This window comes from Elaeis guineensis, chromosome 4 (genome assembly GCF_000442705.2).
Source record: "Elaeis guineensis isolate ETL-2024a chromosome 4, EG11, whole genome shotgun sequence".
Taxonomy (NCBI): domain Eukaryota; kingdom Viridiplantae; phylum Streptophyta; class Magnoliopsida; order Arecales; family Arecaceae; genus Elaeis; species Elaeis guineensis.
In genome coordinates this window covers 57,066,947-57,078,410 of record NC_025996.2, presented here as the reverse complement: position 1 = coordinate 57,078,410, position 11,464 = coordinate 57,066,947, and the positions used below count along the sequence as shown (strand labels likewise).

The 11,464-nt window shown below is 36.6% G+C and overlaps 1 protein-coding gene across 4 annotated transcripts; it reads left to right on the top strand.

Moving 5' to 3' along the window:
- Nucleotides 1–1,867: 1,867 nt before the first annotated feature.
- Nucleotides 1,868–7,312, top strand: LOC105042495 (mitochondrial intermembrane space import and assembly protein 40 homolog). 4 transcript variants are annotated; one of them, XM_029263833.2, is made up of 6 exons: nt 1,868–2,101; nt 5,187–5,221; nt 5,394–5,519; nt 5,775–6,038; nt 6,612–6,902; nt 7,000–7,312. In XM_029263833.2, the coding sequence occupies exons 1-4, from the start codon at nt 1,975–1,977 to the stop codon at nt 5,952–5,954; spliced, it is 468 nt and encodes a 155-aa protein (XP_029119666.1). In that variant the 5' UTR covers nt 1,868–1,974; the 3' UTR covers nt 5,955–6,038; nt 6,612–6,902; nt 7,000–7,312. The 4 variants fall into 4 exon arrangements, with proteins under 4 accessions (XP_029119666.1, XP_019705290.1, XP_029119665.1 ...); XM_019849731.3 differs by having other exon boundaries at nt 5,775–6,902; XM_029263832.2 differs by having other exon boundaries at nt 5,775–6,902; nt 6,997–7,312.
- Nucleotides 7,313–11,464: the final 4,152 nt, after the last annotated feature.

Here is an 11,464-nt window from a genome sequence, read left to right as displayed (position 1 = left end):
TCTAATGTCTTAGTTTATGATCTACAATGCGTTGCCTCTCTGGTGTCATCCTCAAATATACATGGTCTATATGCTTCACTATATGCATATTTGGATAGGCTTTCCCATAGTGTTTGTCTGAAGTCATGGTTTTTCTATACCAGAGACAGCTTTTCTTCCATATTGTACATATTGGATACTGGATCTCTTGAGTGCCATGATTCTACAGGTGCTGGCGTTTATTGCTTTTTCTACATTTGTTATTTCTCCATTGACTTATTCTGGGAATCCTTTCTACTGCTTCATTTGGAATTGCATCTTACTTTAGCTTCTAATAACACCATATTCCATCTGAATTCTATGTGTCTAGGACATTGTACATTAGGTTTTCTTTTTTTGTATTATATTTTTTGAATTTTTTTCTCTTAGATTCTCATCACTATTTAAAAGATTTTTTTCATTTTCTAAAAGCTCCCTTCTTTGGGATTTGTCAATATTAATTTTGATGGTAGTATTAAGAATAGTAGAGGTGGTGTTGGCTATGTCATCTAAGATTCAGACACCAGATTGCTAGTGACGGGAGGATCACATCTTTTTGAGCCTTTTGTCCCAAAGCTGAACTTTATGCGGTTTGGATGGATATCATTTGCGCCAGACAGAAGTTACGGATGAAAAAAAATTTCAATGAGGATGATTCCGCCATAGTTATCGGCTAGATCCAGGATGATATAAAGACTCATCCCCTCCTCCACGAAATTTGGAGTTTCCTTCATAATTTCATCACAATGTCTATTTGGCACGTCTTTTAAAAGACGAACTACATGATAGATTAGATTACATCATTTGTTGTCGAGCATATCGGAGACTAGATCTGACGATAGGATGACATATATTCGTAGATTTTGTAGGATTTTTTTGATGTTTTGGATTGTACTCACACTAGAGTGATGTGATCGCCCATATATATCAAAAAAAAATGGCTAGCATATTTGTTGCATTTAGGAGTGATGTGCGATGTATGCACACTAGTTTTGCACTTGCACATTACACGCAGGATTTAGGATACATAATTTATCATTTACTGAAATTAATAATTAATTTTACTAATAAATAAATAAAAAATAATTTTAAAATAAATATTGATAAGCATTATATATCATCAATAATGAAAAAAACTTCTTCTAAACAATATCCAATCATTGGGAACAACAAATTCATGGAATTTGAAGCGGTAAATCAACGACAAAATAGCGTCCATTTAAATTTATGGTATTAATCCATATTCTTGCAACATGCATGAGTGGATTTTAATTTCAAGAGTGTAATAATATAATACCTTAATAATATAATTTAATTTAACCATTTAATCACATAATGCTTTTCATTCTCTCTTTCTTTTCAATGAGTATTTTAATGCTTAAAGAATAAAATATTTTTCACATATACTCTATTTTTATGTGGCATACTCAAAATTTACTTTGATCTAAATAGCATTTATAGGTAAGAGTTTGTTATTTATATGGATAATTTAAATTACTAATATATTTTCTCTCAATTTCTATTTTCACACACACATATGTGCACATGCGCGCACACACGTATATGCATATGCATATATATATATATATATATATATATATATATATATATTAAATTATCTATTTTGAATATTATTATTCCTGTCGTTGTTAAAAAAAAAAAAAAAAAAAAAAAAAAAGCTCTTGCCACCCCACCCACCCCACCCCACCCCACCCCTACAAAAAAGAAATCTGAACGAGTTATTTCGTGGAAATTTCGGCCCGGACTTTTGGCCATCCGATTGGACTCGGCGCGACGGAACAAAAGCGCCGTGGTTGACTTGTAATTCCCGGTCCGCTGCCCACCTTCCACTGCTAGAGATTTTAGAAATAATAAAGCGCGAGGGTGGGAGACCCATCCCATTCTCTTCTGAACCCTGTAAAGAAACCCCAAGCCACCTTGCTGTTCCTGCTCTCGATGGGCCAAACTCTGAGCGATGCGTCCTCATCAGAAGGAGATCGGACTTCTCAACCTGCGATCCAACCCTCTCCATCGCCATCATCATCTCCTTCCCCGGCGCTTTCCTTGGAAGCTCTGGTCGCAGGTTCGTTCACCATACCTTTTGAGTTCTATTTTTCTCTCGTTATTAGCTCGTAGTGATGCAAGAACCTAAGCTTTAAAGTTATCAACGGGTGACATTTTAGTCTGAGCAAAGAAACTAGTTTATGTTAGAGGAGCGGGTGTTCACCTATTAACGCTGGCTGGCAAATTTTGATCATCAAAGAAGAAAGTCGTATAATAACAAAAAAGAGTTATTGTAATTCTAGTGATGGAGGAATTTAATCTTTGACCAATCGTGAAACCAAGTTTCTGTAGTTCCATTTGGTTAGGGATAAAGCAGGAACCAAACCTGAAATAAGCCTTATTCCGCAGAACATGCTTTGTTATGTTTTTTTTGGTCCTTTTGGGAAAACAAAAAACTAGGGAGGAATGGTATTCTGACCTAAACGCCTCAGAGAAGTGGGTTTTCAAAATTAACTTTGTTTAATTAAAAAAGAGTGATGGTAGGTTGTGAAGGAGGAAATTGATCTTGGTTAAGTCATTGAAAAAAAAAAGTCTTATTTAGCTGCATTTGGTTCAGGAACAAAGTGGGAATAAGGCTTGGAATAAGTCTTATTCCTGAGAAACTGCTTTGACAAAGCAGAAATGACAACCCCACCCGTCTCCATTTTTTTTTTTTTTTCTGGAATAAGTTTTCCAAGGTGGGGATGGAATAACTATTTCCTGGGATAAAGCCCTCAAAATTAATTCTTCCCTTTTTATATGGACAAAAACAATGCCCCGACACTAGGGCTTTTCCAGCCAAGAATAAAAAATTCAGTCAACCAGCAAAATAATGACTATTCCAAGAGGAATTGCCATTCCTATTCCTATAGCAAGTTTTGCTTTCCCACAAACCAAATGCAACAGAAAATGTGTTTCCACCAACTCTTGGATGTATGAATGCTAGTCTGGCAATTTGAAGTGACAATGTCTATCCGGAACCATAAAGTTTGGGTAGAAGCAAATGGAAATTCATGGAAATTGACTGGGTTTAGGGTTCAAGTTTGTTTAAACCAGGAGGGTGTCAACTAGAAGGTTGGTAAGTCCTAGATCTTATAAAAATAAACTCGCAATGAACACATGTACTACATATAAAAAATAAATTAAGAAGGGTTCAAAGAATTGGGGATAATGGAGATGGAATATGTGGATTAGATAAATAGTGTTTTTTGTTTTTAAACTTTAAAAAGGAGTCCAGTCGGTTGGGCGCATGAAAAAGAGATGGAGAAACAATGCAAGTAAGAAATAGATCCGAAGAGATAAACAAAGACACACATGGATCTTCTTTAATGTATTTTTTGCAGATATTCGTGAAGAGAGGAAAGCCCAGTTTGGTATTGTTGTAGGCAGTAGAGGTTTTGTTTGTAGAGTTTTGGGTTTGGTAACTCTATTTCTAAAGTGCTACGGAACTTTGATGTCTCTTTGATAACCAAACTACGAAAATGCTTTTAGAAAGCATTGTTAATTTATAAATGATTTATTTTGATATTTTAATCTAAATAATATAATTAAAAGTTTAATTAATAAAATAGTTATCACTTTATCTCAAAATGTCAAATTCATCACACCAGTTTTTAATTTATAGATTGTTTGTGGTATCATACATTATTTATTTAGCATCTCTGATCCCAAAACCTCAAATTCACTGCACCACAATAAACTTTGTTTGGATAGCAAATAAAAATAGGTTCTTTGTTACGATAAAATATAATTAAAAGTAACAAAAATAAAATAATGGTATTATTTGCTCGAGCCACCTTTGGGAAATTTTCTAGCTAATACAAAATTCAAATTTTAGAAATATAATTTTATTTCTATAAGCAGTAAAAATATCAGATAACTTTTGACTATTATTGTGAGATAATGGGAGTAGCAACTGCTATTTTTCTCTTTAACAACTATCAGAGAAAGATAATAATTAGATTACAATTGCTATTTAAATTCCTTATATATTTAATGTAATTAGAGTTTTTTTTTTAAAAAACCTTCATTATCATTATAAAATTGCAACATGTAAGTTATTTATATTTTTTTAGGAAAAATAAATGTATTATCATTTATTTTTAGTATCCACATGCTTTTTTTTATCTTTGTAGAAGACAATGCCATTCTGCTCTAATTGGCATATTTAAGAAACTGCTACCTTAATTTTTCCATACAAGTATACTTACTCCTAAGTAACATATTTATTGTTATTAACAGAATCATTTGAACATTTGCACGACATATTTATCATTTTTAACAAAATCATTTGAACATCTGCACCTAGAACTTTTTTGAAAAACTCATTAAGAAAAAAGAAAAATTCCCTTCACCAAAGCCCTTTCTCTTTCCTCTCTAGCTCTCTCCAAAATGTTCTCTCTGCCATGGGGCATGGGTATGGCACAAATGAAGATAACCCTTGAACCTCCTGGCTCTTGTCCCGGTCTTTGATGATGACCAGTTGTTCTCAAACCCCAGCAACAATTTGCACCACCACATGCTCCTAAGTCCATTGTCATCCTCCTCCCTCTATACCATGAAGCCTTCCGTATCGTCATCATCTTCTTCTGCTGCCTCGCCAGACCTCAATCTTAACTCGTCCAACAGCTACTATCAGGAGCTGGAGTGGTGGACTACTGTCACTGAAAATTAAAACAACTTTATATATTTTCTCAAGTAGAGCTTTTGTCCAAAATCTCCAAATTGGAGCTTCCTCTGGCAAACTTTTTTCAACTTTTGGAGGGGGCAAAAGGTTGTTTCAAAATTTTTGCCAAGCACCTTAAAATCATCTAAAAGAGCTTTTGCCCCTCCAAATGGTGCTTTTTATCTCTCCAACTCTCATGCCAAATGGGGCCGAAGTAAGGGTATTCTGGTCACAAAATTTGATGGATCAAATCTAAGATGGCATATTACTCTATCATTTAATAATTTAGTATAGATATATAAATAAATAAATAAGTAAATAAATAAATAATTAAAGGCCGGAGTCATGGTAGTTGTTTCAAATCTCAGTTATATTCTTTGAGTTGAATGGGAATGCTTGATTACTGCATTTTAGTGGTTGAATTCTCCCATGATTTCTTTGCATGTTTTGCAATGTGCAGAAGCTACAGCTTCGGGCGGTGATGAGAATGAGGAGGTCTGTTCTTTTTTATGACTTAGGGAAAGCTACACTTGTTCTTGAATTTTGATGTGGTGGCATTATTTCTTAGTTTATTTTTTGTACTTTGAGCAAGTTATTCATTAGTTTTATTGCTCAACTTATGTTGATCCTTTTGACAATTAAAATCTTAGTTTCTTTGTTCTTGTAGTCACTAGATGTGAAGGCACAGAAAGCACTTGAGTGCCCCTGCGTTGCAGAGTTGAGAAAGGGTCCTTGTGGGACTCAGTTCACGGAGGCTTTTGTCTGCTTTATTAAGAGCACTGCTGAAGAGAAGGTAACCCTCATCTAAAAACTGCCAGTCTGCGAAAATTCTGATGAAGTTTTTTTTCAATCGATTCTCTCTTTCCTTGGGTTGTTCTAAAATTGCTGTTAATATTGCTATTGCTATTGCGTATTCAATAATCTAGCTCTTTGGCAGAATGCTGTCTGATTTTATTTTCTCTGCTGGGACTCATTTAATACAATGAACAGTCTTAAGGAAGATTTTGAACTGCTTTGCAAATCTAATGATCCGGTTTTGGTTTTGTAGGGATCGGACTGTGTGAATCCTTTTATTGCTTTGCAGGATTGCATCAAAGCAAATCCTGATGCATTTTCCAAGGATGTTTTAGATGAAGAGGAAAATGAAAGCGGTAAGGGGGAAGAGAAAGTGGAAGACTACAAGATAATACCTCCGGAGTGGTCCAGAGAACCCAAATCAAAGAAATGAGATCTGAGATCTTACTCAATTTGTGGCCATCTTGTAGCTTATGAACTTTATTACTCCATATATTCTTTTTGCTGATTTAGTTAGGTTTTATTTCCATTATAATCATCTGTTTGGGCTTCAATTTTAGCTTGAAAGTCCCAACATTATATTCTGCTTTTTTTAATTACATCTTGAGCAGCACTGAAATAGATTGAATTGTCAAGTAGATGATTACAATAAAAAGGTTTCTCTTGTGTGATGGTTCTACAAACATATGGTGAAAGCCTGGATTTACAAGTAACTTTGCAAAAGATTTTGCTCTTATTTTCTGCTGCATTGAGAGATTTGGCTATAGAAAGAGTAGGGGGCAATAAAAAAGCAGCCTGTTTATGAATTTATTTTGCATTTAATACTGCAGTAATGGAAATTAAATCCTGGAGAGGTTTCCTCCCCAGAAAGAAGAGTGAAAAGAGGGACTGAAAGGGAGAGAAGAATGTTGGGTTCTTGATGTAGAATTTCTAGTGGAGATAAAGACTAAAGAGCAACCTAAACCAGATCCACAAAAAGCTTGGCACAATTAATGGGGCTGTTTTTGTCAGACTAATGAAATAAACAATTGGCACACTACTTACATCTGGCACAAAATTTTCTTTATTTTGTTTCTTGTCTTCCTTTCAGGGACAATCTCCTCTGTGAAGACAAATCTCATGAACCGGGGGGATCTTTGGCTCACAGGGTTGAAAGATGAACAATGTCGACAGTGGACTCTTACCGAGGGACAAGCATGTGTGTGTACACACACACACATTTTGCAATTGGAATTTCAAATGGAGGCTAAAGGCTAAATACCAAGCCAAAGCATATCCTCGAAGACCCTCCTCCAGCAAGTAGATGAAGATGAGTGGGTATCTGGCAATAGCATATTTGAAGGCAGAGGCATAAGGATTCAATCCATCCAAATTCTCAGTGGTAAGAAGAATGCTGCTTCCATTCTTCTGCAGGCTACTATTTTTTCCGTTGTTGTGGCTGGCTTTTACACCCAATGTGGTTTTGTCCTCTGTAGCAGCCGCAATAGAGAATCTGGCTTCAGCAAATTCAGAAGCAGAAGCTCTCGCTGGAAAAACAGCCTCAAAAACACTAATTTCTCCAATCATGGAGGCTGCCTAATGAAGCCACTAATGCAGAAGTAATAAACTCATGCAAGTGGACTGCTGTTATATGCAACCAAGGTACACTATCTCGGTCTGGGCCGCTCACTGCTGCCACCTTGCTACTATGTTGGTGTAATTGATATGGAGGCTGGTTTGACGTACCGAATTTCGGTATGCCCCTTATACTACGTATAAGTTTTTGGTACCAGTGCAGTATGGTACGCTCTATATCGTCTGGTTTGCTACGGTATGGCATACCTTATATACAACAAAGCTCAAAGTACGACCAAAATAAGCATACGATTTTCTAGACTTGATGACACTCTCAAGGATTTAGCTTCTCTTCCTTTGATAACCTCATCCATCTTGGTCTCAGTGGTAATTTACTATATAGAAGTATCCCATCAGACATTGGTAAACTCTCCAACCTTGCTTTTCTTGGTTAATCATATAATTGGTTTTCTACTTGTAGTCTGGATGCCCTTATTGACCTCACCATAATTTCAGTGATTGACCTATCAAGCAATGGCTTCAGCAGCCCTCCTTGTTTTGGCAATCTTACTAGTCTTGAAGCTGTGGTTAATTTCCAGTAATCTCACTGGCTAAATTCCTCTGAGATACAAAATCTGCTGAAACTCACAATATTACACTTGTCAAATAATTATCTTGCTGTCCTTTTTCTTTCAAGGTTAGGAAACTTGTCCAGCCTAACTTATCTGGCCATATTTCTCTGGGGATTGAAAATCTCAAACTCCTGAAGCAGCTAAGGTTTTCATGAAACTCCTATTCCTACATCCTTTGGAAGGTTACCTTGATCATGACCACATGTCTCGTCTAATTCCTCATGACTCGGTGAAATTGGTTTCTTTGACATGGAAGTCCTTGAATCATCTGATGAGTCTGATCCTCTAGAGATTTGTGATTTGGCTAACCTACAATTGTTAGACCTAGGCAGAAATCAAATGCCAGGTTCCATTCCTCAAGAAATTGGAACACTTTCTTCGACTCACCTAGACCTGTGAACAGCCTTACTGGAATGATCCCTTTCTCCATAACTGAAATGTACTTTCCTAATGCGTTTGTCACTTTCTAACATACAAATTTCTGAGATAATATTTTGAGTGGGGAAATACCAATTTCTCTGAGATAATGCAAGGTGCTTGCATACTTGGACTTGAGTAGAAATTATTCGATCATGATGATATCTTTCTTTACTTTGTCCTTGTTGAACACTATGAACCTCTTCCATAAAAATCTCTCAGGCACTCTAAGGTTTTCTGCTAATGCAATTCACATAGCAGGCATTCCTCTTAGCCTGGCCAACTCCTTTCCAGCAAAGATTTTGTTGGGGAATAATGGCTTCATCAAGGACACTGAAGATCTAGTCCATAAGAAAAGCAGATTTTTCATCTTCATTCTGGTTCAGCTTCTTTTAGTATTGTCTACTTTGAGCATCTTTGGCTTCATGCATATAATCATTCATCGAAGGAAAGGCAAGGCCCTAGAAAAAAATCAGTGCACTGAAATAAGAAATCAAATGTGTTTCGGTTAGGATTGTTTTTGAAGAACTTGTTGAGGCAACATAGAGCTAGGACTACATGCTACATTGGGGCTGGTGTAGGGGTGCAAACGAGTCGAGCGACTCACGAGCTATTGGAGCTTGACTCGAGTCCAAGCTCAATTCGACTTGGTTATTATCGAGTTCGAGTAGCTTGAATAGTTTTTTGAGTCGAACTCGAATAGCAAAATACTTGAATAATTTTTTAAGTTGAACTCGAGTAGCAAAATACTCGATTCGAAAGTTTGCGAGCCTATCTAAATTTATATATATATTTAATAATATTATATTTATTTATTATATATATTATTTTTAGACTAAGGTTTGATTTCATGCTCGAATTCGAGTTTGAGTATGGTTTGGTTAATATTTGAGTCAAGTCTAGCCGATTTTGAGTTTTACCTATTTTTCACTGAGTCGAGCTTGAGCTTGGAATATTAAGACTTGTCAATTTTGAGTCGAGTTTCGAGATCGAATATTTTGAATCGAGTCGAGCTTGAGCTTTTAGCTATTCGACTCGGCTCAGTATAATTGCATCCCTAGGCTGGTGGAAATGGGGTCATTCTAAAGAATGCTTCCTAAGGGTCAAGTAGTTGCCGTAAAAAACCACAACCAATTTGAAAATGAAGTGTTGCTAGAGGGCACAACCTTTAGAAATGAAATTCAAGGATTTACCGGTATTTGGCTTTGGAGCATTTCGAAGACTTTATCACATAGCCTATGCATGTTTCTTGTTTATGAGGTCATCGAGATGGGAAGCATAGCTTATATCCTATTCAACTATAAAAGAGCAATGGAATTGGATCAGAAAATGAGAATAAGGGCAATTAAGTATGTGGCCAATGGACTAAGTTGCTAGCATCATGATTGCTCCCCAACAATAGTTAATTGAGACACATCAAGGAACAATATCTTATTCAAGTTGGAATTTAGGGCTTGCATCTGTGATTTGGTTTTGAAAAGATCCTAAAGCCTGAATCATCTAACTTGATAGCATTTGCAGGTACTTATGGGTATGCAGCTCTAGATGCAGCCCATTAACTTGGCTTTGCACTAGCATTTCTGTTCATAGCAAGGTTTCAAGTTTTGGCCAAAACTTATCCATTTCAATGTCTTTGCACTAATTTTCAGATTACATGAATTAAACTAGAAAACAAAGTGAAAAGGGAGAGAAAGAAGCTCCTTCGATTGTGTATTGACTGGATTCAGATGTTCCCTTCTCCCTGGAGATCCTTTGGGTATCTCTCCTAGGTTGAGCTAATCTTTATTTTTAGGCCTTCTTCGATTTTTGATGTGATTGCTCTTTGGGTTAGAGAGGGCAAGGCTAAGGTTATGGAAAACTTGAGCTAAAGCTAAGACATCAAAGAGTTAGGAGGATGAGGCCATGGAGGTAGGGCTGGAAATGGGTCAGCTTGGGCTGGGTCACATCCCTATCAGAGCTCGATCCAAAATATTTTGGGGGATTGGAGTCAGACTTAGGTCCAAAAATTTTTGAAAATGCCCGGCCCAAGTCTGGCCAGAACCTCATTGGGCTAGCCTGAATTACTTGTTTGGGCCTAAAATTGGGGTTGAACACCCCCCCCCCCCCCCCCACCTTTTTCTCTTTCTGGTACAAATAGGTGGCATAGCCTGAAAATGACTAATATGTTATATAAGTTGCACCATAAGCAGGTAACATCAAAATACAACTAAGATCAAAATACAACTGAGATCAAAAGGAACTTGATGGTTTCTATTCATTTCAAATTCATGTTCTCTTGCCTCCCCGGCTGCCCAATCCACTGCTTTGTTACCTTCTCCATGGATGTGGGTGGTTTTAAAAGTAAACAAGCTTCTTTTCCACTACAAAATATCATTTAAAAAGGATTAGCTTGGACTTTATGTGTCACTCCTAAATTAGTCCATGCTATTATTGCACCTAAATCACACTCTAGCCATCATTGTGAAGTCTGAAACCGGAATATTGCATTTTTGATCCCTTCCCAAGTAGCTATGAGTTCAGCAAAAGGAACAGAAAAGGTAAAATCCCTTTTACCAGCAGTCAATAGCAGTGTGCTATTAGCATCTCTGATCATAAATCATGCAGAAGCTTGTCCATTTAATAGAGAACCATTAAAATTCACGTTCAAAGCACCGTTGGTGGGGGCAGCCATTGAACAGTTTCTGTGGATTGTTGGGTATTCACCCAATTATGAAGACTTCACCAGTCCTTCGAATGTAAATTGAAGGAGCTCATATCATATGCAGCATTAATATTTTTCAGTAAATAATGTAAACTGATCTTACTAACTGCATTGGGGAAATAATGTCATGCTCAAAGACCCTTTCATTTCTCACCTTCCCAGCCTCCAGATCAATAGGGCTATCTGGGATCTGATCTTATTCTCTACCATGGTGTTAGTTATAAAAATAACTCAACACCAGCAAAGAAACATCCCAACCAGCCCATCTTGATGGCAGCTGCCAACAATTTGAGCAAAGGGGGCATTGTAATAAAAATATTTGTGCACAGTCCTCTTTTTCATCTGAACACAGATCACATTTGAGATGATTCTCATTTATGATACCTCTTCCATATAACATCTGCTTACATGGGTGTTTATTCCATAAAAATTTCCAATAAAAATTTTAACCTTGTGTGGCACTCTTAACTTCCATATAGCATTAAAAGGGAAGGAAGTATCTGGTTGTGAAACTGCAGTGACTTGTACAAATCTCTTGTAGGCACATATATAGTTCTAACTGTTTGTTCCCCATCCAAGCCGATTAGCCCATCTTCCCCTTGATTGCACAATTCTGACTAATACCCTTTTTTTAACATA